Source organism: Geotrypetes seraphini, chromosome 3, assembly GCF_902459505.1.
Source record: "Geotrypetes seraphini chromosome 3, aGeoSer1.1, whole genome shotgun sequence".
NCBI classification, from domain to species: domain Eukaryota; kingdom Metazoa; phylum Chordata; class Amphibia; order Gymnophiona; family Dermophiidae; genus Geotrypetes; species Geotrypetes seraphini.
In genome coordinates this window covers 360,876,245-360,904,121 of record NC_047086.1, presented here as the reverse complement: position 1 = coordinate 360,904,121, position 27,877 = coordinate 360,876,245, and the positions used below count along the sequence as shown (strand labels likewise).

Sequence of the window (27,877 nt, the reverse complement as noted above, 5' to 3'; positions counted from 1 at the left end):
AGGAAAAGGGGATAGAAGGGTATAGATAGAGAGTTACTATTCAGGTCCTGGACCTGGTGGGCCGCCGCATGAGCGGACTGCTGGGCATGATGGACCCCTGGTCTGACCCAGCAGAGGCACTGCTTATGTTCTTATGTCACACTGTTTTTTCGTCTTTAGATCTTCAGACACTATCGCCCCCAAGGTCCCTCTTCCCGTACGTGCATATCAGCTTCTCAGCTCCCAGCATATACAGTTCCTTCCAATTATTAATCCCCAAATGCATTATTACTCTGCAATTCTTTGCATTGAATTTTAGTTGCCAGACATTAGACCATTCCTCTAACTTTTGCAGATCCTTTTTCATAAATTCTTTATTCATTTTAAAACTGACAAACAAGTGATTAATATTAAAACATTACATTACTAATAAAATATACAGCACTTGACATTCTTATACATATAATCCATTAAATAGAAATTATAACCCTTCACCCCCACCCAACAATTCTTCAACAGAAATCCAATCATTGAATAAAAATATTAATCATCCAATTTCCCCCCTCCCCCCAATAAAATACATGTATCCATCAGAAAGGAAAAAGATGTTCATTCATTACAATAATTCTCTAATGGCCACCAGATCTTTATAAAGTTGTTATAATTACCTTTCTGTACAGCAATTGCTCTTTCCATTTAAAAAATGTGACAAAGTGAATTCCACCAAAAAGAATAATTAAGATTTGTATAATTTTTCCAATTAGCCGTAATGTGTCATTATTAATAGAAGTTTGTTATTATAAGATAATTTGACTTTTTTTCCTCATAGCCATGCCAAACAGAATAGTATCATAAGACAAAGCAACATGATTTTCAAGTAAACGGTTAACCTGCGTCCAAAATAATTTAATACAGGGACAGTAAAAAAGTAAATGATCCAATGTCCCTACTTCCAGATTACAATGCTAGCATTTATTAGACTTAGATCTATCTAACATTTGCAGATCCTTTTTCATATTTTCCACTCCCTCTTCGGTGTCTTCTACTCTGTTACAAATCTTGGTATCATCCACAAAAAGGCAAACTTTTTCTTCTAATCCTTCAGCAATGTCACTCACGAACATTGAACAAGATCGGCCCCAGCACTGAACCCTGAGGGACTCCACTACTCACCTTTCCTTCCTCCGAGTGACTTCCATTAACCACCACCCTCTGGCGTCTGTCCAACAGCCAGTTTTAAACCCAGTTCACTACTTTGAGTCCTAACTTCAGCCCTTCAAGTTTGAGGAACAGTATCAAAGGCTTTGCTGAAATCTAAGTAAATACCATCTAGCATATGTCCTCGATCCAGTTCTCCGGTCACCCAATCAAAAAATTCAATCAGATTCGTTTGGCACGATTTACCTTTTGTAAAGGCATGTTGCCTCGGATCCTGTAACCCATTAGATTCAAGGAAGCACACTATCCTTTCTTTCAGCAACACTTCCATTATTTTTCCAACAACCGAAGTAAGGCTTATCAGCCTGTAGTTTCCCACTTCATCTCTTTGACCACTTTTGTGAATAGGGACTACGTCCGTTCTCCTCCAATCCCCAGGAACTACTCCTGTTTCCAGAGATTTGTTGAACAAGTCTTTAATAGGACCCGCCAGAACCTCCCTGAGCTCCCTCAGTATCCTGGGATGGATCCCGTCCGGTCCTATCGCTTTGTCCACCTTCAGTTTTTCCAAGTTGCTCATAAACACTCTCCTCCGTGAATGGCACAGAATCTACTCCATTTTCTCACGTTACTTTGCCAGACAATCTCGGTCCTTCTCCAGGATTTTCTTCCGTGAACACAGAACAGAAGTATTTGTTTACCATGTTTGCTTTTTCCTCGTCACTCTCCCAGCATCTTTTATTTTAGCAATTCCATTTTTCATCTTCCTCCTTTCACTAATATAGCTCAAAAAATTTTTGACTCCCTTTTTTTACATTTTTAGCCATTTGTTCTTCTGCCTGTGCTTTCACCAGACTTATCTCTCTCTTGGCTTCTTTCAGTTTCACGCTGTAGTCCTTTCTGCATTCCTTATCTTGGGTTCTTTTATATTTCACTAATGCCAACTCTTTTGCTTTTATTTTCTCCACCCCTAGTTTGGAGAACCATGTCAGTTTCCTTTTTTTCTTGTTTTTATTTATTTTCTTCACATAAAGGTCTGTAGCCATTTTTATCGCTCCTTTCAGCTTAGACCACTGTCTTTCCACTTCTCTTATGTCCTCCCATCCTAACAGCTGTTTCTTCAGGTACTCTGATGAAAACAAAAACAAAAAACTGTGGATACAGATGTTCTGGAGATAATTTATTATACACTGACATATAAAAATATGAAAATGCAATTTAAAAAGTACAATGATAAAAAATACAGTGATAAAAATCCAACCGGACCCTACACAGTCCGTGTTTCGGCGAACATGCCTTCCTCAGGAGTCCAATGGTTAGCTAACTCAGATATAAAGAATTGGACTGAAAACAGTCTATTGTCTTTAAACATGTGAGCAAAGAACACCGCAGACAGGCACACAGGCTTATGTCAACAAATGTATTATCGATTTTATGCAAAAATGTAACGAGGACAAGATGATAGTCTGTAAGCAGAAAGGTTTTCTTGCCTTACCCAGTCTTCTGAGTCTATTTAACCCTATACAGGTTTCAGGAACAGAGGTGTGAGCAGAAGGACATACCGTGTTTCCCCGATGATAAGGCAGGGCCATCAAATAAGACAGCCCCCCCTTTTTAGAAAAAAATGTAAAATAAGGCACCCCCCCGCAAATAAGCCACCCACCGATACCTGCGCTTACCCGAATCGGGTGGTACGGTGGGTGACTCCGTGTGGTCCCTCCGTCTACCGTATTTGCCTCCATGGCTGCGTGCCGCGCCTCGTCATGAAGTGAAGAGGAGGAAGTGACAGGACTGCAGCGCGCGCACATGACTCCGCGCAAGGAAACACAGGCAGCTTCCCTCATCCCTCCCTAACGGAGACTGCAGGAGTTTGTTTATGGCCAGAACATCCAATACAGGTAATAAAATTCTGTTTTTTTTCAACAATAACTGTGTACTATAGTCTTCTTCATGGGTAAATAAGGCATCCCCCCGAAAATAAGCCCTAGAGCATATTTTGGCCTTCCAAAAAAAATAAGACAGTGTCTTACCATCGGGGAAACACGGTAAGAATAGCCTTACTGGGTCAGAGTGATACAGAGACATTTCCAAGCCAAAGAGCCCCATCCCTTTTAGTCTTTCTTCATATGAGAGGAGTTCTATCCCCTTCATCATCTTGGTCGCTCTTCCCTGAACCCTTTCCAGTGCTGCTACATCTTTCTTGAGATAAGGAGACCAGAATTGAACACAGTACTCCAGATGAGTTTGCACCATGGAGCGATACAGAGACATTATAACATTCTTAATCTTGTTAATCATCCCTCTTGATAATTCCTAACATCGGGGAGTCATGTGATGTGCTGAGCAGGGAAAGACGTGTTCTGCTCCAGCTCCGGGGCCTTGGGTCTTCCACCCCCCACATTAATCCACTAATCCTTGTCTACTCGTGATTTTGTGAATAGCATTGGTGTATGGATAGGTTTGTCCGCCGTCTGAGCCCGACTATGAGTGGGAGAGCCACTCAAAACGAGAAAGATAAGGGTGCGCGTTCTCAGAAGGCAGACTCCAAGATGGCGGCACAAGACTCGGGCCCCGCACTCCAGCTTTCGGCAGATCACATAGAGGCCTTATCAGCGTCAGTGGTGCGTGCCCTGGAGGCCCGTTTCGAGCGACTGTCTGGGCAACTTACCGCTCTGGAAATGCTGTCGACGCTACAAAACGCATCGGGAACCTGGAAAACCGGGTCGCACTGACTGAGGATGCACAAACCTCCTCAGCGGCGGAGTTAGCATCTCTCTGGAAACAGCTGAGTCGGCAGACAGAGAAGCTCGATGATCTTGAGAACCGCTCGAGGCGGGACAATTTACGGTTGGTGGGCTTCCCTGAGTCGGTGTCCGACGCCAGTGTGCTCTCCACGGTGGAATCTTGGCTCTGCAAGGAACTCCCTTTGCCATCTGGGATGGGACCACTCCTGTTGGAAAGAGCGCACCGGCTGGGTCGGCGGTGGGATGATCATGCCCAGGCTCGGGTGATTATCCTGAGGGTCCACAACTATGCTCACAAAGCAGAATTGCTGTGTCAATACAAACAAAAGCGTAATACTCTGTGCTATGATGGGGAACCTGTTCAACTATTTCAGGATTACTCTCTGGCCCTGCAAGAGTGGCAAAGGAAGTTTTCCCCGGTGTGTTCTGCTCTTTACGCTCGCAAACAGCGTTTTATGCTTCTGTACCCAGCGCTCATGAAGATCTGGACGAGTGCTGGGTGGAAGACCTTTGAATCGCCAGAGTCTGCTCAGACCTACTTAAATTCCCTGCATGAGGAGCCCAGTCCTTCTGGTTCTGGCTGATTGGCTCCTCTTGTCTGTGGGACTGTTTCCTGCCTTACATTGCTATCGGGCTTGGCCAAGGCCCGGCTCCATGTTTATTGATAGGGTTAACTGTCGAGATCTTACTTACACCCTTGCCCATGTACCCGCTTCTGGGTTGTAGCATGTTTGGTGACAGGGTTTCTTGACCTGAGGGAGCTGCTCCACTTGTGGATTTTTGCTCCCCGTTCTTCCCTATTTCTCCATGGATGAGGATATGGACTTTGTGTTATTACCGCCCTATACTTGCTCTTTCCTGGTGGTATACTCCTTGGGAGTTGTGGTTTTGCTCCTTTTGCTAGGGTGGCAGGTGGATGGGGGTGGGGGGGGGGGCAGTGTGATTGTAGATTGTGTTTGTTCTCTAGTGGATTTCTTTGCTGTCTCCTTTTGTTTTTGGTATGTGATTTGACTGCTGGGGGAGGGAGAGAGGGTGTGTGTTTGAATCTTATGAGTATGTTTCTTGGGTTTTCTGGGTGCTTTTTTTTTCTCTCTCTCTTTTGTAGTACTGATGCGTATGTGGGGAAGGGGTGTGTCTGTGGTTGCAGTGGTTTTGGCTCCTGCTGATCTGGGTTGGCTCATTTTGCTCTAAGTACCACTTGTGGGCCCTTGTGGCTGGGAAGGGGATACTGCTTGCCCTTTTGGTGCAGTGGAATGTTTCTCTTGCCTACTCTCCAGTGTCATGGGATAGGTGCCAAAGTTCAGTTGTGGATTAGTTATTGGATAGAATACAGAGGGTATGGTCATTTTTCTCAGTGGAGGAGAGTAAACAGTGGAGTGCCGCAGCGATCTGTACTCGGATCGGTGCTATCTAACTTATTTATAAATGATCTAGAAATTGGAACGACGAGTAAGGTGATTAAATTTGCAGATGACACTAAACTGTTCAAAGTTAATAAAACGCTTTGCCAGAGGTTGTGGTAAAGTGGTTTACGTAGCTGGTTTTAAGAAGGTTTGGAGAATTTATTGGAGGAAAAGTCCATAGTCTGTTATTGAGAAAGACATGGGGAAAACTACTGCTTGCCCTGGATTGGTAGCATAGGATATTACTACTCTTTGGGTTTTGGCCAGGTACTAGTGACCTGGATTGGCCACTGTGAGAAATGGCTGCTGTGAGTTCCCGTAGTCTCTCGAGACTACGACAGGAACTCCCTACAGCTATTTCCTAATGGAGATCTGCATGGGGCAGGAGTGTAGGAAGATTGCTTCTGCCCCGAAAGCCTGCTAGACCACCAGGTAAGGCCAGGATGCCGGGGGGAAGACTTAACGATGTTGGTTTTTTTTCTTTTTTCCCCCTCCCCAAAAAATCGCGAATATGTGAAATCGCGATTACCGAAACCACGAATGGGGTGTCCCATTGATTGTCCCCCTTCCACCAGGTTTCTGAGATGCCTACTATATCTACCTCATCATTCAATGCTATATACTCTAACGCTCCTATTTTATTTTTTAGGCTTCTAGCTTCAAATTGTGTTTTTTCCATGTAACTACAGGTAATTAAATCTATACATTTTTATGACTATTGAGTAATACACTGAAAGCCCAATTTTGCACAGAGGCTGCCTGTGAGAAATGTTACATCCAAGTTGGGACATTTATAATTCTCTGTGTATTTTTCAAAAGGTTGTACTGACAGATCCTTCTGTAAAATTTATATAAGGGCACTGGCAGCCAGCATACTTAACTGGAGCACTGATTTTGCAATAATTTAGATTAAAAAAATTAGCTAGGCATGTGAGTTAGATGCTGGTAAATTAGGCCAGTGCAAAAGTGATTCTCCCTGTCTTCTTAGCTCTGCATATTTATTGCATCCCCTGCCAAACACAGCACTACACTGGGAATATGTACACCGTGAACTGTCTAGGTCATGAATGTGACGAGTAAGTATAACTGGTGCTATGGAATCAGTGTCTCTGCAAAGCCATACCTCACCCTTAAACGTTTCCCTTAACAGGAGATTGCTGGCTTTTGGCAGCCATCGCTTCTCTCACCTTGGACCAAGACATCCTTTCCCGGGTCGTGCCTGAAAATCAGAGCTTCCAAAAGAACTATGCAGGGATCTTCCATTTCCAGGTAATGAGTCTGAACCCTCCCCATCTTCTTGGTTGTACAGACAAAGGATTTTATGCTGGGAAGGTCAGAGGGGCAGGTTTAACAGAATCAGCTATTTGGGATGTATGTCATTTGGGCTTATACACTAATGTTTGTTGCAGCATAAAGAGATAGGAAGGGGACGATGGGAAAAGAGAGAAGATAAAAGGAAACAATCTTCTATATGCACACTTGATAGTTTTAGGCTTGAATCCATTATGTAGCCCTTCTGGATTCTTTCTTTTTTTCAGTGCTGTACCTAGAAACATATTACTACTACTATTAATTATTTCTATAGTGCTACCAAATGTAAGCGGTGCTGTACAGATTCACAAAGAAGAAGACAGCCCCTGCTCGAAAGAGTTTACAGTCTAAACAGACAAACAGGATGTCATGGATACAGAAACATAGGCCGAATGGCCCATTCAGTCTGCCCATCTACTATCTCGTCCTCTCCCTAAGAGATCCCACATGCCTATCCCATGCTTTCTTGAATTCAGACACAGTCTTTGCCTCCACCACCTCTACCGGGAGACTATTCCACTAGAGAGTTGCGCGGGGACAGAAATCCCACCCGTCCCCACGAGGAATCCCCTCCGTCCCCGCCCGTCCCTATAAACTTCAGAAATAGTTATTTCACTTAATTATGCTACTGAATTAAAGGCTCTGGTAGAAACCCATTTACAAATAAGTAAAAAGACTTTATTAATTTGAAAATATTAATTGGGAAGAATACATACTTTGTAAACGGGTTTCTACCAGAACCTCTAATGTTTATAAATTTTTATCAACACAACTAATATACTACTTTATCCTGAAGCAAAAAAAAAAAAAAGAAATAGAATTCTTTTCCTACCTTTGTTGCCTGGTTTCTGCTTTCCTCATGTTCTCATTCAATTCCTTCCATCCACTGTCTCTCTTCCTTCTGCATCTTCCATTTGCTCTGTTACTGTGCCTCTCCCTTTCTTCCCCCTTCCAAATTGGTCTGGCACCCATCTTCTTCTCTCCGCTCCCCCCATAGTCTGGCATCTGTCTTCTTCCCTGCCAGCGTCTTCTCCCTACTCTCTCTTCCTCATTTCCTTTCAGTGTCCTTCTCCCCCCCATCTTCCCCATGTCCTTTCAGCGTCCTTCTCCCTCTCTGTCTTCCCCATGGCCTTTCAGCATCCTTCTCCACCCCTTTGTCTTCCCCATGTGCTTTCAGCATCCTTCTCCCCCCTCTGTCTTCCACAAGTGCTTTCAGAGTCCTTCCCCCCGCCCTTCCCATGGCCTTTCAGCGTCCTTCTCCACCCCTTTGTATTCCCCCATGTGCTTTCAGCGTCCTTCTCCCTCCTCTGTCTTCAAGTGCTTTCAGAGTCCTTCCCCCCCCTCCTGTCTTCACCATGGCCTTTCAGCGTCCTTCTCCCCCCTCCTTCTCTACCGCCCCGGGTGCAGCACAGCCGGCCAGGTCCCCTTACTTTTGTGGCACTTCCCCGACCGACCGACCGACAACAGCCCCGGTCCGACAAACCTCCCTGCCCTTAACCATGAATCTAAATTACCTTCTTACAGCTGCTGTAAGAAGGTAATTTAGATTCGCGGCTACAGGGCAGGGAGGATTGTCGGACCCGGGCTGTTATCGGTCAGTCGGGGAAGTGCCACAAAAGTAAGGGGACCTGGCCGGCTGTGCTGCAACCGGGGCGGGGTGGGGCGGACCGCCCCCCTCCCTTGGTAGCCACTCGAACCGCGAGGCTACTCTCCTTCTCCTTACCTGCCCTGCCTGCAGCACAGAGCCGAACAGAAGTCTTCCCGATGTCAGCACTGATGTTGGACCCTCTGAGGCGTCCCCACGGGATCCCCGTGACCCTCTGAGGCGTCCCCACGGGATCCCCGTGACCCTCTGAGGCGTCCCCACGGGATCCCCGTGACCCTCTGAGGCGTCCCCACGGGATCCCCGCGACCCTCTGAGGCGTCCCCACGGGATCCCCGCGACCCTCTGAGGCGTCCCCACGGGATCCCCGCGACCCTCTGAGGCGTCCCCACGGGATCCCCGCGACCCTCTGAGGCGTCCCCACGGGATCCCCGCGACCCTCTGAGGCGTCCCCACGGGATCCCCGCGACCCTCTGAGGCGTCCCCACGGGATCCCCGCGACCCTCTGAGGCGTCCCCACGGGATCCCCGCGACCCTCTGAGGCGTCCCCACGGGATCCCCGCGACCCTCTGAGGCGTCCCCACGGGATCCCCGCGACCCTCTGAGGCGTCCCCACGGGATCCCCGCGACCCTCTGAGGCGTCCCCACGGGATCCCCGCGACCCTAGGGGCGTCCCCACAGGATCCCCGTGATCCGAAGGGGGAACCCGCGGGATGCCCGCGGGTCCCGCGGGATTCCCGTTGTCCCCGTTCCCGTGCAGCTCTCTATATTCCACGCTACAGTGGTGGGAGAGTGATACATTTTTGGCCACAGACCCTACAAATGATGTTATACACTGGCCTCTCCCTCAGTACCACCAATCTGAAAGATCCACTACACTTACTAATAATTCTAGGATGCACAGCCAACAGTTGACTCAATGGTAACCAAGCGCTTATCTTCCTTTCAGTTCTGGCAGTATGGCGAATGGGTGGACGTGGTTGTGGATGACAGACTTCCTACGAAAAATGACCAGCTGGTCTTTGTCCATTCTGAAGCAGGGAACGAGTTCTGGAGTGCTCTGCTGGAGAAAGCTTATGCCAAGTATGTTGGAAATTGTGCATGAATACAGAAAAAAATAATTTATTCCTTTGAACCTCTCCTACAGAATGTTCTAGACTAGGATTTCTGCAGGGGACAGTGTATGTTTCTTAACATTTTTAAGGCCTTTAAATTGTACTTTTGGATTCAGCTCATGTCCTTTCAGTGATAGCTCAAGATAAGTTACATTGAGATACAGTATATTTCCCTGTTGCCAGGAAGATTACAGTCTAGATTCAGGCCAGATTCTGAATTCTGGTGCTTAATTTTGAGAGAGCATTGCCTCTGCTGTCATGCCTTATTTCAGGCCTAAGGCTGCAGCACTCCTGTTCTGCGCAGTGCAGTCTTCTTCATCATCAGCAATTCCTATACTAGAATTCAGTGTGCAAAGCTGGCCCTTCCAAAGAGCGACTGTGGTTTTCACACATGGCCCTACTTTAGGGGTAATTCTATGGCTATGTGGTGATTATTCTACTGTATAAAAGAAACTAGCATAACTGGGTATACATGCGTGTCAGCAGGTAAGCACAAGCATGTGAACCAGCCATAGAGCTCTTGCATAAATGCCAGAGATACACACGTAACTTCCAGCATTTTAAAAGTTACACACAAAAGTGTATTCCTGCACCAGATGTGTATACCTACCTATGAAATGTGCATTATGGAAGATACACACATATTTATAGTACAACTCACTGGTGCAAATCCAGCATGTACATTCATATGTGCACACATGCGCATGCATATGCTAATATTCTAAACAGTAGGCTGGTAAATGTAAGCACCTAATTTGTAGAATTATCCCCTTTATGGTCCTTCCTGTTTTATGCAAATCAGGCTTCTTGCATGCCCCCCCCCCCAATATACCCTACTAACAACCCATGTCAGTTTGGGATCTGTTAGTCCTCCCATGCCGGCAGCACCTGCAATGACTCACCCCATCCACTCTCATGAGTTGCTATGGATACCATGAAAACCAAGTGAACAAAGGGGTGGATCATCACATGGTCCCTGTCAGAACAGGAGGGCTCGCAGACCCCAGACTGAATTCAGATGTAGAGAGTTGTTGCTGCTATTACTTAGGATCACTGCTATGCAGACCAAAAAGCAAAGGTGAAGGGTTCTCTCCAGGAGAGGAGAAAATCTGAATGGGTTGCTCAAGGAGGGGAGATGTCCCTTCTTGCCACTGGTTGCTTCCACTTATAATCTGTCCCTGGATAGATTTACTGAAGTGTGCCCTTAACATGCCTTATTAGTAAATATATCCCATTGCATAAAATGGGCCTTGAGGTAAATAACACATATGGGATTTGAACATTAGTTCCTACTGCTTTAACCACTAGGGTACTCCTTCATGCCTTTGAGCACTGTCTTTACTGTTTCTGGTAGAGGGCGACTGAAACCAGGGTTTTTAGTTTTGTCCAAAACTGAATCTGAAACTGTCAGCTTTCCCCCCCCCCCCCCCCAAAGTAAGCTGCATGACTCCCCCAGTCCCCCAACCAGAAGCATTACCTTCCACCACCTGTAGGCCTTTCCTGAACCTACCTTAGGAGCCTTGGCCATCTAGTGGCCTAGTTGGGGCAGGAGCGATCCCTAGTCACTCCTGCCCATGTGGTCCTCAATATCGCAGTGACTTCTGGGACATGGTAGTCATTTTGAATGTGGTGCTGGCATGGGCAGGAGTGACTGAAGTTTTTCCTATAATTTTAATTCACAGGCTATAGTGGCCCCTGTGGCATTTATCAACAGATAAACAACAAACAAGCAAAAATGGAGCTATAGATGTCAACATTACCAGCACTGGCCATATACAAATAGGACAGCAACTAAGCTCTTCATAAGCCCTGCACAAATGCCTGATGTGAAAACCACATGTTTTTATTAGGCAATAAGTGACCCGGGGCGTGGCTTGGAGACGTAAGATAATGGTCGGGTGACTGAACTGCTCCGTGGAAAAGGCTTAATTAATTAAAATATAGCTACAAAAGAATCTTTTAAATTATCTCAAAAGACGAGTATTAGAAGCATAATGGCATCGGGTAAGCTGACAAAGGCTAACTTAGCGGGAGGAAGTAATAAAAGGTCAAAAATGGAGTCGGCAGCCCCCTCTAAAGTTCCGTTGCCAACGGATGATTCAGAGGATATTGATATTTTTAAAGAGCTCCGGCACATTAAAGAGATAGTATTACAAAATGCAAAAAGCATTCAGGAAGAGCTTGCAAGTCTTAAAATCAGTCTGTAGGTAGTGGATGTCAAAATGGATCAATTAGATAAACGAGTTGAAAAGGCAGAAATGGATATAGTTCAGTGCAAGAGGGACTGTAAAGAAATAGAAATTTTAAAGAAAGATCTTGAGGAGTGTTCCAATCGAGAAAGAAGAAATAATTTAAGATTGATTGGGGTCCCGGAGGGGGTAGAAAAAAATGACCCTGTTGCCTTTCTTGAGCAGTTTCTGCCTAAAATTCTACCTCTAAAAGTTAAATTTCCTTTAGAAATAGAAAGGGCACACAGGGTCATGAGAACATAAGAATTTGCCTCCGTCGGGTCAGACCAGAGGTCCATCTTGCCCAGCGGTCCGCTCCCGTGGCGGCCCTTCAGGTCTATCACCTGTGCTGTGGTCCCTGACTATTCCTATAACCTACCTCAACTCCTATCTGTACCCCTCAATCCCCTTATCGTCTAGGAACCTATCCAAACCTTCTTTGAAGCCCTATAACGTGCTCTGTCCTATCACGGCCTCCGGAAGCGCGTTCCACGTGTCCACCACCCTCTGGGTCCCGACTAGAAGATTTGACAATCAAAAGGTACCGCGTCCTTTAATTTTTAAGCTGCTCCATTTTCAACATGTTGAGGAAATTATTAGACTGGCAAAAGAAAATAAGAACTTGAAGTGCCAGGATTCAAAAATCTATATTGTGCTGGATTTTGCTGGCACTTACAAAAGGAAAAAATTACTTGAATTGAGGCCACAGCTTAGGTCGATTGGAGCTAGGTATGGTTTGATATACCCAGGAATCATGCGGGTCACTTTTGCAAATAAGACTTCAAACTTAGATGATCCATTAAAATTAAAAGAGTTCTTGGAACAATGTGATCAGCCTATGACCATATGAACTGTGATTGTATTTTTGCAGCTGGAATGGAGTAGGAGTTTTGTTGTTTTTTTTTGAGAATTTTTTCTTCTCTCTTCTTTTATCTTTGTTTTATTTTTGATTCTGATATAAGTTATTTTGTAGGGATTTTATCTTTGAAGGCAATAAGTGACCCATTCTTTTAGCTGCTACTGATTAATATTTAGCAATAAGGCAGGCAGAATTCCACCAGAAAGTCACATTAAAAAATGAGAAGTCAATCTAGGCACACAAAATGCTCTGGCAGACTACAGTCAGCAGGAGTGGTGTGGAGTGGTTAGAGCAACAGCCTCAGCACCCTGAAGTTGTGGGTTTAAGCCCATGCTGCTCCTTGTGACCCTGGGCAAGTCACTCAATCCCTCCATTTCCCCAGGTACGTTAAATAGATTGTGAGCCCACCGGTACAGATAGAGAAAATAATTGAGTACCTGATTGTAAACTGCTTAGATAACTTTGATAAGTGGTATGTAAATACCTAGAATAAATAAATAAGCAACACTGAGCAGGTTGATAGTGCTTAGAAAGACCATCTGCTTTCTAAAAGAACAATTGAGTAAGAAATCATATCTTTGAGCTGGAACACCCAGGCAATTATATCCCAAACATCGTGTTCTAGTGTCCCACGGTGGGCCTCGCAATGCCAACATAGGTTAGATTTGGAAGTCTCTATAAGCATAGGAGCTGAGTAAGACCTGAGCTGGTACATGCTCATCACACTGTCTTCTCCTGCCTTAATGATGCCAAGATAAGGTTGTGCCTGGGGTAAATATCTTGCTTGTCTCATCCTTGTTCTGATACTGTGTAGAGCAGCTATTTAACAGCGACAGAGCATTCGCTAGAAGGTCGCTGCTTTGTGGATCAGTATCTCTAACTTCTTAAGTCTCAGAAGTCAATTTTTGCTCGAATAATGCTTTGGTGATATCCCACAGGCTGAACGGATCCTATGAAGCTCTCACTGGGGGATCTCCCATCGAAGGATTTGAGGACTTCACTGGTGGCATCGCTGAATCCTATGACCTAAAGAAGGCCCCATCTGACTTGTATGAGATCATCCAGAAGGCCTTGAATACCGAGTCCCTGCTGGGATGTTCCATTGATGTGAGGCCATTTCCCTAATTTGTTACTTAGCTGAATTTGGAAAAATGAAAAGAGCAGTCACACACAGAGACTGTTTGAGGCTGGGGTATCCTCATTCGAAGGTGGAGTCCTTTTTCTTGTCATCATTAGTACCTATAGGTTTAAGTGGCCCCACTGTATATCCTTAATATTGGCATTCTACATTTGATAATAGCATTTAATTCACAAACTAAGTTCCCCTGCCTCCTTCCAGCTTCCTCCATTTCTCCACTCTTTCCTGTCCTTCCTGAGAGGGGGGGGGGGGGGGAATATCTTAGAAGGGATGGAGACTGGTTGGAGCCTAAACCAGAGATGCTTATTTGCTGACATTTTAAAACTCTGAGCTCATTTTCATTTTCTGATGTTTTCACCATTTCTTCTGCATTCTGCACATAGTCTATACATATTGTCGGCCACCACGCCTCTGGTCAGGACAGCAGAGGGCACTGGTGGACACCAAAATTGGATGCTGGTAGGTTCCCACTGGAACTGGGGTAACCCTTTAGGATTGAGCTCTGGCCTAGGCGCTTGCCTAGGGCCACCCGGTCTACTGGCTGCAGTAGCCAAAAATCACCATCACACAAAACAGTCAGTGAAAAGAAGAAATAGTTTTTATTTAGCCCTTTCACTGGGCTTAAGTCAGAATGGCTAGGCTGGCAATTGTAAAACACAAAGGAAAACCACACCACAGTTTTCATGAAAATCAAAATACTTTTCAAAACTAGATTATTCTGTCAGGATAGTTCCTTTAAAAGGAATCATCTCAGGACAAGCAGAGAGAGATGGAAAACAGTGAACTTCATCACTGAGTTGTAACTGTTCGCAACTACTTGTGCTGCAGGTGGTCTCTGAGTTTTAATCAGGCACTGTGGTGGCTTCATGCAGGTAAGTACTTCAAAAAGGAAGTTGTCCCTTTTCTCCTTGTTGAAGAGGTGAATGTGGTCTCCATAAATTCAGGAAAAATTCTGGCCTCCTCTGGCCCACAGGTGGTGTCCATTGCTTCCCAACCTGGTTGTTCCCTGGAGTTTGGGGTAAAGCCAGTCCCTCCTCAAACATTTCCACTTCTTGGCCCAACCATGGTTCAGCAGGACACTGTTCTGCTCCCTTGGCCCCAGCTTCCATCTGCTCCTTCTCTTGCTGTTTCAACTGTTGCTCCTGCCATTGCTGTTCCAAGCCCTGCACTTTATGCTTGGGATAGCCACGCCCAGTTCACCTTGAGCGGGGGAGGGGATCTGGCTCTCTAAGCTGTAGAGTCTGGCTCTCTCCATACTGCTTTTTTAGGGACTGCCTTAAAGTAACAGGCTTCTCTTTAAAAGCAGTAAACCTTGTTGGCTCAGAAATAAACATTTCCTGAGGTGTACTTTGTGTGTGGCTAGGCAACCAGTCCCTGTCCTGTTCAGCCTCACCACCTGGGGAATAGCCAGCTGACTCCTGACTATGGCTACTGACCTGGTCAGCTCTTCTGGAAAGGGGATGTAAGTTCTTGATGTTGCATTCTCTAGGGAGTAAGCCAGCGCTGGTGCTGAGTTGGTCACAATGTCTACTAGCCAGTTTGATCCCCTGCAGGACTCCAGAAATCTCTAAGGACTCTGTTTTTCTAATCGTGGTGATTATAATTTCTCTTTTTGGGTTTGTAAATCAGAACTCTTAGCATTTCTGAGCATGTGACTTGTATCCTAATCATAAGAACATAAGAATAGCCTTACTGGTCAGCAAATTTAAATTCCACATACACACCGCCATGATCAGACAAAATAATTGGATCTATGGAGGCTCGTGTCACCTGCTGAACTATCTGATTAGAGACAAAAATATAATCAATGTATTATTAAATCTCCATACAGATCTATTATATGACACCATTATCACTACTCTAGAGAACCTGAAAAAGGAGGCAGCTGAAGTCACTAGGAAGGTGGAAGAAACTGATATCATCATGCAGGAAGAAACTGATATCATCATGCAGGAAGTGGAGAGTGTCTCGCAGCAGTACTTGCCACTTTCTACAGCCTGTAGCAGCATTTACTTCACAATGGAGTCCTTAAAACAGATACACTTCTTATACCAGTACTCTCTCCAGTTCTTCCTGGATATTTATCATACAGTTCTGTATGAGAACTCAAACTTGAAGGGCGTTGCAGACCATACACAACGTCTCTCCAGGATTACAAAAGACCTCTTTCAGGTAGCATTTAATAGAGTAGCATCAAGATCACATAACTTTTGCAATGCTATTGGCAAGAATCAAACTTAAAGGCACTATTGGGGAGCCTACTTATGATGCAGAATTCCAACACTTCTTAAGAGGAAAGGAAATTGTGCTTGGTGCTGCCTCAGTTCCTAAAATCAGTGGTCTTAGTGAGGAGCAAGTAGAAGCAGTTATGAGATTAAGCAGCCTTCCTGAATTTAAGGATTTGCTTCCAAAGGTCCAAGCTGATGATCAATTCTGCATTTGGTTGGACAGTAATTCACCAGAGCAGACTGTGCCATATCTTTGGGTGGAAGAGAAACCTTCAACACCTATTGGACAGGCTATTCATCACTTGCTGTTGATCCAGACTTTCCGCCCAGATCGTTTACTAGCCATGGCTCATATATTTGTTTCAACAATTCTTGGTAAACCTTTCATGTCTGTCATAGATCAACCGCTAGACTTGGCGAACATAGTAGAAAATGAGGTAAAGCCTAGTACTCCAGTACTTATGTGTTCAGTACCTGGATATGATGCTAGTGGGTGTGTTGAAGATCTTGCAGCTGAACAAAATACACAGATAACATCTATTGCCATTGGTTCTGCTGAAGGTTTCAATCAGGCTGAGAAGGCAATAAACACAGCAGTAAAATCAGGCAGATGGGTTATGCTGAAGAATGTTCACTTGGCACCAGGCTGGTTAATGCAGTTAGAAAAAAAACTGCACTCTTTACAACTTCATGCCTGCTTCAGACTCTTTCTCACAATGGAAATCAATCCCAAGGTGCCAGTGAATTTGCTGTGGGCTGGTCGAATTTTTGTATTTGAACCACCACCTGGTGTAAAAGCCAATATGCTGAGAACCTTCAGCAGTATCCCCGTTTCCAGAATATGCAAGTCTCCAAATGAGCGGGCTCGCTTGTATTTCCTACTTGCCTGGTTTCATGCTATCATTCTAGAACGCCTACGCTATGCACCTTTGGGCTGGTCTAAGAAATATGAGTTTGGTGACTCTGATCTGAGATCTGCTTGTGATACAGTAGACACATGGCTGGATGATACAGCAAAGGGGAGACAGAATATATCACCTGATAAGATCCCATGGTCAGCCCTTAAGACTTTAATGGCACAGTCTATTTATGGTGGCCGTCTTGATAATGAATTTGATCAACATTTGTTGAATCCTTTCCTTGAACGGTTATTCACTACTGCCAGCTTTGATAGCAAATTTAAACTGGCATGCAAGGTTGATGGGCATAAAGACATCCAGATGCCAGATGGAATCAGACGTGATGTGTTTGTTCAGTGGGTTGAATTGCTTCCAGATACTCAAACACCATCTTGGCTTGGTTTGCCAAATAATGCAGAGAGAGTTCTCCTCACCACACAGGGTATTGATATGATCAGTAAAATGCTGAAAATGCAGATGCTAGAAGATGATGACTTAGCATATGCAGAAACAGAAAAGAAACAAAGAACTGGCTCCACATCTGATGGGCATTGGATGAGAACCTTACATACAACTGGCTTCATGTCATTCCACAGTCCCTTAATGCTCTTAAACGCACTGTGGACAATATTAAGGATCCATTGTTCAGGTTCTTTGAAAGAGAAGTAAAGATGGGAGCCAAACTACTTCAAGATGTTCGTTAAGACCTTGCTGATGTAGTTCAAGTGTGTGAAGGAAAAAAGAAACAGACCAACTATCTACGTACCTTGATAAATGAATTAGTGAAAGGAATTCTCCCTCGCAGTTGGTCTCGATTCACTGTCCCTGTTGGCATGACTGTTTTACAGTGGGTAGCAGACTTCAGTGACCGTATCAAGCAACTTCAGAATATCTCACAGGCAGCTGCCAGATTGGTTGTGGTTGGAATGGAAAATCATTGTTTCCTTTACGTTTATGCCATGTTCTCAGCACCAAAATGCCTAGATTGTATAAAGAAAACAGGATATTAATGGATACATGGAAGACCTTACGATATGTCAATAATTTAGCACCTATTCCAATAAATAAGTCAACAAATCAAACTATATGGCTAAACTCCAAGATTCAAATTGGTGGATTTAAAGTCATCTGGAAACATTGGATGATAGCAGGTATACGGATTTTGGACGATGTTATATCAAATGATAAACTGCTTGATTTTTCACAGTTGCAACATAAATATGGTCTTAATAAATCACAAAACTTTAGATGGTTGCAATTCAAGCAGGCCATTCAGGCAGGGTTCCCTGAATGGAAAAATCTTAATACCCAATATAGTTTGGAATTTTTATGTTTTCAGATGGACTTTCTGGGTCACCAAGGCCACACAGTGGTATAAATTTATAAACGTATTTGTAAATAAAAAGCCTAAAAATGGTCTTAGGGATATTTGGAGCATTGAGATTAAGCATCAAATTTCAGCATCTCAATGGCCACGAATTTGGTCTTGGAGAGATATACAGTGTCCACATCTATGAGACAAACTTGTTTTTTTCTCTTACATAGAGCTTTTTGGACCCCGGTTAGATTACAAAAGTAAAATAGCTCTAAGTTTAATAGATGCTTGCATTGTAATCTTGAAGTAGGGACTCTAGATCATTTATTATTCTATTGTCCCTTTATTTTAGCCTTTTGGAAATCAATTTGGGGCCAAATAAATTGTTTTTTGGAGAGTCCTGTGGCTCTATCTTATGATACAATTCTATTTGGTATGTCAATGAGGACACAGAGCCAAATTTCATCAAAAAATAACAAGCGTTTATTGATTATGACAGGGGTCGCCATATAGCATATCACATTTAATTGGAAGAATTAGAGTAGACTCAATTACTGGTTTTGGTGGAATTCGTGTCACATTTATAAAATGGAAAGAACAATTGCGATACAAAAAGGAAATTATAATAAATTTAAAGTGATCTGGGGGCCATTGCAAAGTATTACAATGAATGAATGCATACCATTTTTCCAATATAAGTACAAGTGCAGAAGAAGAAAAATGGGGGGGAGTTTCTGAATTTGATTAAATATTTAGTTCCTTAGATAAGAATACTTATATGATATATTTGATTGCATATAGTATGGGAGGGATGGGAGGGAAGGGATTAAATCTTATGTATTTTGTTAAAATGATAAGAAATTCAAGTGATGTATGTAGTTAATATGTCAATTATTTATACACTTGTTGTAAGAGATAAAACGAATAAAGATTTATAAAAAAAAAAAAAAAGAATAGCCTTACTGGGTCAGATCAAAGGTCCATCAAGCCCAGTAGCCCGTTCTCACGGTGGCCAGTCCAGGTCACTAGTACCTGGCCAAAACCCAAGGAGTAGCAACATTCCATGCTACTGATCCAGGGAAAGCAGAGGCTTCCCCCATGTCTTAATCCTCAATGGCAAGTTGCTTAGGTACTCCTGCCCTCATAGTAACCACTGGTTTACTTTAGGAATGGACAACCAGAAAGTTTTGTACTTCTTTTTTTTTTTTTTTTAATCTTTATTCATTTTTTCATCTTACAACAAGTGTATCAAGAAATAACATTTGAACTTAAAAACATCACTTAGGGGCGTGACTTGGAGCCGCATTAAGATGGTCGGGTGATAGCGCGGGTTAATTATCTGGAAAAAAAAAGCTACGGAAAGTTTTTTTTTCAAATAACACTGAGTTTCCTGAGCATAGGATGGCATCGGTAAAGCATTTGAAGGGAGAAACGGTGAGTACAAGCGCTGGTTGCGCTAAGTGATCAAAAATGGAGCCGGCAGTGATTCCTTCAAGAGTTCCGTTGCCGGGTGATGACAGCTGTGATATTGCGGCTGAGCTCAGGTAAATAAAGGAAATTGTATTGAGCAACTCGAAGAAGATTCAGGAGGCAATTGATGAAGTGGCTAGCCTCACAAGACGGATGGCAGTAGTGGAAGCAAGTGGAGCAAGTGGAAAAAAAAACTGAGGCAAATGAGACTGAGATTCAGCAGTTGAAGCAGGATAAAAAACTAATTGAAAGCCTGTCAAAAGATCTGGAAGATTGTGTGAACCGCAGTAAAAGAAATAATTTGAGGGTTATTGGTCTGCCGGAAGGCATTGAAAAAAATGATCCAGTCTCATTTTTGGAGAACTTTTTGCCGAAGATTCTGCTGCTGAAATTCAAATTTCCTATGGAGTTTGAAAGAGCCCATAGAATTCCGGCTAAAAGATTAGATAAGCAGTGGGGGCCACGTCCTTTAATCTTTAAGCTTTTGAGGTTTCAACAGATTGATGAGATTCTCAGGCTGGCAAAGGAAAATCGTAATTTAAAGTGCCAGGACTCAAAAATTTTCATTGTGCCTGATTTTGCCAGGGCTACGGCACAAAAAAGGAAAAAGCTGCTGGAGCTGAGACCAAGATTGAAAAGTCTGGGTGCCAGATATGGTCTGATATATCCAGCTATAATGAGAGTCACATATGAGAACAGGACTTTAAATTTTGAAGATCCGAATAAGCTAAGTGAATTTGTGGATGAGTGTGAACAGATGTCTATGTAGTATATTCTTATATATAAATATCTTCAAACAGAAGGAAAGATTAAAGCTTTGGGGAGTGAACATTCTAAACGGTTTGTTTAATGGATGCAGATGACATCATTTTCTGTTAAGGTTTGGAATGCTATAATATATTTAAATATGATTGGTTTATTTATGAAAAGACAAGAATATAAATGAAACAGATTTATGTGAAGTAAATGGTTACTTCAGATATGCAGGTGAAAGAACTAAAGAAGTGGAACTCTGGGAGGCTTTTGAAATTATAATGAGTCCTTGGTCAAGTGAATTAGCCCCAGAGTTTCCCATTTCGCCTCCTAAAAAGAAAGAGGTTCATTGGAAGAATTTCAGAGGAATTTAAAAGCTGCAAAAGGAAGACGTAAGTCTTATGAAACTGAAGTGTTACAGTAATTGACTGAGAAAGGAGAGCATGAAAAAGAAGTGTTGTAGAAAGTGTAGAAGAAAAATATCTCTTCAGCAAATTGGCAGAGAAGGAATTGGATCATAAGATGGAAGACAATAAAGAAAATCAGAGAATGTGAATGGCAGCCAAGTTTGGGTGTATGTAAATGAAGGATATGAAGTGGAAGTGGTTTTTAAGAACAAAGGAGCCAAAGAAGATGCTGAGAACTGATTTATGATATTCAGCTTGACGGTGAAAAAGGGAAAAAAAGAAAAGTGTTTATAAGGTCTATGGATGTAACTATTGCAGTAAGACAGCTTCTGGAGGATTTGGAATAGGTTTGAGTGTGAAGAATTTAAACAGTGAAGATGTATGAAGGAATCAGAAGGTGGAAGTTTGAGAGCACAAGAGTAAGGAAGCTTGCATAGAGAATAGAGCATGATAGCATATGATAATTCAAACTATGACAATGTATTGAGGTGCAGAATATGAGAGTTTATGAAGAGTATGGAACATGACAACTTATAAAAGTTCCAGAACATGGATGTCATTAAAGAAATGTTGACTGTTTATTTCTAAAATGGATAATTCTGATGTGATCTTTGTTGGAGGAATTTAGATGCATGAGGTGCTGCACCTATTATATTTTAGGATGAAAGATATTTAGGTTGGAGGTACTTAACACTGCATAGAATTGATCCTGGGAAGTGATGTTAAGGAAAAGATAATATATTGATAATTTTAGTTATGTAAAAGTTATGTTTTGGAAGGTATTTGGAATGATGATTTAATGAAGATATGAATGAATTGTATGATGGATGAAGTATGTGTGGGGTTGAAAGTTCATATTTCATATTAATTTATTAATTTAGTATGAAGCATAAAATTTATGTGCAGAATATGATTTTTTTTAAATTAGTTTGAAGTCATTTCTTAAAATTGAGAGATTTTGAGTTTAGGATGGTATGGGTATTGGTTTTAATTTGATGAAGATTGTCTTTTAAGTCAGGAGGTTGATATTTGAAAAGAGGGTAATTTCTCTAATTTATTTAGGTTTAATTTGGGTATTTGTAAAAGTTTTGAATAAGAGTCCTAATATATTGCTTAAGAGAAACATAGTATTAATAATATGAGGGAAAGTGAATTAATATTTCTTGATGAAACAATTTTCAAAGTTGAGAACATAATTAATCTTAAATGGGTGGATTGAATATAGTTAGCTTATGATTTCTGAAATTTCTGATAAAATTATTGACCTGTGGGAGTTGCATGTCACTGGGTACCACATGCGTGGTTCTAAGTTTTCACTTGTATTTTGGGGGGGTTGGGTGGGGAAGAGGGGATAGGGGTTTGGGGAGGGGGGTTTATTCTCTTTTATATCTTGTAATTGGGAAAGGTGTGAATTTTATGTGTTCATATCATAATGTATTTATTGAAAGATTTATGAAAGATTGTTTTAGATAAGTTTTGCAATAACTTTTAAAATATTTTCATTAAATGTAAATGGTCTAAACCATCCGATAAAGAGGAAAAAAGTGTTTTTATTTTTAAAAAATCAGAATGCTGATATATGTTTTATACAAGAGTCTCATTTGTCTGCTGAGGAATCTAAGAAGCTGGAAGGGAATTGGGTGAAGCATTGCTTCTTTGCCCCAGTGGTGAAGAAAAAAGCTGGAGTTGCTATTTTGGTTAATAAAAAATGTAGTGCAGTATTCAATTTAATTGCCTTTGATCCCTTAGGAAGATAGGTGCATGTTGGCATGAGTATGGGTAATACTGCTTTGACGCTCATTTTAATGATCGAGAATTTTCTTTTTGTTCCCATGTTCATAAGTCATTTTCAAGAATTGACTATGTTTTTGTTTCAGATCATTTAGTGCATCAAGTAACACAAGCCTCTATTGCAGTGATTCCCAACCCTGTCCTGGAGGAACACCAGGCCAATCGGGTTTTCAGGCTAGCCCTAATGAATATGCATGAGAGAGATTTGCATATGATGGAAGTGATAGGCATGCAAATTTGCTTCATGCATATTCATTAGGGCTAGCCTGAAAACCCAATTGGCCTGGTGTTCCTCCAGGACAGGGTTGGGAACCACTGCTCTATTGATCCTATCATTATGTCTGATCATGGAGGGGTGTGGGTTGAATTTAATGTTATTGGTCAAGACAGTAGAAGACCAGTTTGGAGATTTGATAATGCATTGCTTGCAGATCAGAAATTTTGTGAAGAATTTCAACTTAAATTAGATGAATATTTTCAAATTAATAATATAGACGAAATCTCTGTAGAAACTTTGTGGGAAGCTTTTAAGGTAACTATGAGAGGGCAAATTATTTCGTTCTCAGCTCATGTTAAAAAAACAAATAAAAAAGCAATTTTTTAGTTTAGAACAAGAAATAAGACTTTTAGAGGCAAAATTAATTGAAAAATGGGAGCATTCTATATTACAAGCGCTTTTAAAAATTAAATGTAAATATAATGAGATTTCTTCTAAGTTAATCAGAAATGATATTTTTTTGCAGCAAGCTATGTATTATGGAAGCTCTAATAAGGCGGAAAGATTATTGGCTAATTATCTTAAAGTAAAGAAAAGGAAAGCAAAAATTAGTATAATCAAAGATGAAAAAGGAGATACACATTCTCAAATTGGATCTATTTTAAAACAATTTTTGAAATTTTATAAAGCCCTTTATTCTTCTGAGCCTTATATAGATAGGGAAAAGGATGGCTTTGAATTTTTAAATTTAATCGAGGGTCCAAAGGTTCCTGATCATATAAAAAGAAGTTTAGAAGAACCTATATCACTAAAAGAATTAGAAACAGCATTGAAGTCTCTTAGAGTTGGGCCCGCTCTGGGTGGTGATGGTTATACTGTAGAGTTTTATAAGTCTTTTCAAAATACTTTGTTACCCCATTTATTAAATTTATATTTGAGTCAACTGAATAAAGGTTGTTTTACAGGTACTATTGCAGAATCATTAATTATTGTTTTGCCGAAGCCAAATAAAGATGTTACTTTGGTTTCAAACTACAGGCCTATTTCTTTAATTAATGTTGATGGAAAATTGCTAGCTAAGCTTTTAGCCTTACGTTTGAGGAAGGCTCTTCCTTATATAATTGGAATGCACCAAACGGGCTTTGTTGCTCACAGACACTCTTCTAATAATACTAGACTGGCTCTTCAGATGTTATATTTAACAAAAGACTTAAAAGACCCAGCCTTCTCTGTGTCATTGGATGCAGAGAAGGCTTTTGATTGAGTAGAGTGGGTCTTTATGTATCAAGCAATGGAATGGTTTGGTGTGGGTTCAGGATTTATACAAATGATTAAAGCATTGTATAGCTCCCCTATTGCTAGATTATATATTAATAATAATTTTTCTGAATCTTTTAAATTGCAAAGGGGGGTTAGACAAGGTTGTCCCCTGTCTCCTTTACTTTTTGATATAGTATTTGAACCCTTGTTAGCTATTCAGCAGGTGGGGGAGATACAGGGTATTCCGTATTCTGGGAAGGAATATAAGATATCTCAGATGATATGCTGCTACATTTGAGGAATCCTGAAACAACCATTCCATGTTTGCTTGATTTGATTGAGCAATTCGGGAAATTCTCAGGATATAAAATAAATTGGAATTAATCAGAAATTCTTCCTTTAAATGTACATTGTATAAAAGGTTTATTTGACTCATTTCCTTTTATTTGGAAGGAGGAAGGAATAAAATATTTAGGTATCTGGATTAAAAAACACATTTGAGGAGACAATGAAAGTGAATGAAAAAACTTTATTACAAAAGGTTACAGAGCTGTGTGAACAATGGAATCCGTTGCATTTGTCTTGGTGGGGAAGAGTTCAAACTGTTAAGATGATGATTTTGCCTGTTGTTTGTTACCAAATGGGTATGATACCAGTTTTTTTTCAGGAGTCTTTTTATAAAAAGTTAAACAGTATCTTGTCTAAGTTTATTTGGCTGGGTAAAAGAGTAAGAATTGCTTTAGTGACCTTACAAAAGCCAACTGTGGAGGGAGGGGTAAATTTTCCAAATTTCTATAGGTACCATCAATCCTATATTTTACGTCAAGGTATGTATTGGGTCCTCCCAGAACTCATGGAAAAGCTACCTGATTGGTTATGGTTAGAATGGCAGCTCATGTTTCCTATAAGGCTTCGTCATCTTCTCAGTATTAAAATGCCTAGGTTACAGAAAAATAATAAGATTTTAATGGACACATGGAAAACTTTAAGATTTGTTAATAATTTAACACCTCTTCCGATTCAAAAATCTACATGTCAAAATATCTGGCTCAACTCCAGGATCCAAATTGGCGGTTTTAAGATTATCTGGAAGGATTGGATTAAAGTAGGCATAAGAACTTTAAAAGATGTTATTCTTGAGGGTAAATTGCTGGATTTTTCACAGTTGCAAATAAAATTTGGCCTTGATAAAAAACAAAATTATAAATGGTTGCAACTGAAGCAGGCCATTCAGGTAGGGTTCCCTGAATGGAAATCTCTCAATAATCATTTTAGTTTAGATTTCCTATGCTTTCAGGCAGATTTCTTAGGTCACCAAGCCACACAGTGGTATAAATTATTATCTGGCCTTGTAAAGAAAAAACCAAAGAGTGGACTTAGAGATATTTGGAGCATTGAGATTAAGCATCAAATTAATGCGTCTCAATGGCCACGTATTTGGTCCTGGAGGATGAAGTGTACAATGTCTGCATCTATGAGGAAAACATGGTTTTTCCTGTTGCATAGAGCACTTTGGACCCCTGTTTGTTTACAAAAATTGGACTGCTCTAGGTCTAATAGATTTTGGCATTGTCATTTAGAAGCTGGTACTTTAGATAATTTATTGTTTTACTGTCCATTAATTAAAACTTTTTGGTTGTCAATTTGGGATCAAATAAATCAATTGCTTGAAAACTATGTAGCATTATCTTATGATACAATTTTGTTTGGCATACTGATGAGAGCTAAGCCTCAAATATTGGCTAATAATAATAAGCTTTTAATGATTTTAACTGGAGTTGCCATTCAACAAATAACATATAACTGGAAATATTGTACAAGATTGAATTATCCGTTTTGGTGGAACTCAGTATGTCATATTTAAAATGAAGAGAGCGTTGGCAGTACAAAAAGGCTATTATCATAAATTTAAAGATGTGTGGGGGCCATTTATAAATTATTATAAGGAATAATTTACACTTTTCTCAAGTTTTAATTTTATTTGTGGTATGGGAGGGTGGGTTTTTTATTAATAATATATTCTAATGATAAGATATTATATTCATGTGATATATTTATTTTGTTGGAGAAGTGAAATGGGAGGGGGGAGGGTTAAATTTTCTTGTTGAATGATTGCTGATTTTTAAGTGATACTGTATTTCAAGTGTTTGTTATTTACTGTACACTTGTTGTAAATTATAAATGAATAAAGAATTAAAAAACAAACAAACAACATCACTTGATATTCTATTACAATCAACTTAAATTAAATTAATGAAATTATAACCCCCTCCCTCCTATCCCTCCCATATCATATGCATTCACAAATATTATACAATATAATCTTTCCTATTAATCCAAACATTTAATAAAGAATCAGAAATAGTTTTGCACTTCTTAAAGAGTACAGGCTATTTGTACAAAGTGTGCATGGGCATAGCCAGCGGTGTGCAGGGGGGATGCAGTTGCACTCTATAACCAACCGAAAACAGATGCAGTACTAAATGCTTGTGGCCAGCCCCGATGCAGCAGAGGAAAGGCCCTGGCTGGGATGGCCGCACACAGCCTGTTTACAACATTTCCTCTGCTGGCTGGTTGCTGCTGCTTTGTGAGGGCCTGCAGGTAAAAATACTGGCTCCACATGGGGAGAGGGGTCAATTGGAAGCCAGACCCAAATAGGGGAGGGAGGGGTTGTCTGGTCAGGAGCAGGACAGCAGGGAGATGCCATAGGGGGGCGGGTTTGGTTGGAGAGTGAGAGAGGACAGATCTGCAGAAGGAGGAGGAGAGGGATGGGGAGAATGGTGAACTGCAATTGGGGGGGGGAGGCGGGACATGGATGGTGGACCCACAGGGTGAAGAGAGGGGAGGGAACTGCAACAACATTGTTCAAATCCTCCAGCATCATAAACTAATAATCTCTAATAATTCCTTATCTAGATTCTTTGATATCGTCATTGGAGGAAAGAATTTCCAATGACAATTTACCCACATTTTCTTTACTGTTATTGCACCTTGCTGTTATGTTGGAGATTTTAGTTGAATTGTTTAGCAAAAAAAGGTGCAGTGTTTCTGTGATTTTTATAATTTGGAAAATTTTGATAATGAGGTAGAACTCTGGTACAAGTTTTGGAGAGAGAAGAAAGCAAAGAACAACAATATGAAGGAGCTGCCGATGAAAGAATTGGTGAAAAAAGTGATGACCTTTTTTTTCCGACAAATGAAACATGCTCTTCTCATTTCCCAACCATGTACTATGAGTATTATTGAGTACTGAGTGCTTGTCTAGTACCTTGCGCAGAGTGAAAACTTGGTTGCACTCAACAATGACAGAGGATTGCTTGAATGGGCTATGAATGTTGAGTGTGCATTGAAAACTGGTTCGGGAAAGCAAAACATAAGATTTGCCACTGCTAGGTCAGACCAGTGGTCCATCGTGCCCAGCAGTCCACTCACATGGCGGCCCTTAGGTCAAAGACCAATGCCCTATTTGAGTCTAGCCTTACCTGCATATGTTCTGTTCTAGTAGGAACTTATCCAACCTTTTCTTGAATCCCTGAAGGGTGCTTTCCCCTATAACAGCCGCTGGAAGAACATTCCAGATTTCTACCACTCTCTGGGTGAAGAAGAACTTCCTTACATTTGTACGGAATCTTTTCCCTTCTAACTTTAGAGAGTGCCCTCTCGTTCTCTTCACCTTGGAGAGGGTGAACAATCTCTCTTTCTCTACTAATTCAATTCCCTTCAATATCTTGAATGTTTCGATCATGTCCCCTCTTAGTCTCCTCTTTTCAAGGGAGAAGAGGCCCAGTTTCTCTAGCCTCTCATTGTATGGCAACTCCCCCAGTCCCTTAACCATTTTTGTCGCTTTTCTCTGGACCCTTTTGAGTAGTATTATGTCCTTTTTCATGTACGGCGACCAGTGTTGGACACAGTATTCCAGGTGGGGGCGTACCATGGCCCGGTATAACGCATGATAACCTTTTCAGATCTATACATGATCCCCTTCTTAATCATTCCTAG

At 41.5% G+C, this 27,877-nt stretch overlaps 1 protein-coding gene across 4 annotated transcripts in view; it reads left to right on the top strand.

Annotated features, from left to right (window-relative positions):
• Nucleotides 1–27,877, top strand: part of CAPN8 (calpain 8) — a 210,177-nt gene that overhangs the window by 75,807 nt on the left and 106,493 nt on the right. For all 4 annotated transcript variants that reach the window (XR_004538661.1, XM_033935863.1, XM_033935864.1 and 1 more), the window contains exons 3-5: nt 6,435–6,553; nt 9,148–9,281; nt 13,339–13,507. Coding sequence is in view for 3 of the 4 variants with exons in the window: in XM_033935863.1 (XP_033791754.1) it covers nt 6,435–6,553; nt 9,148–9,281; nt 13,339–13,507 (422 nt within the window). In the remaining variant the exon portion in view is untranslated. The remainder of the gene's footprint in view (nt 1–6,434; nt 6,554–9,147; nt 9,282–13,338; nt 13,508–27,877) is intronic.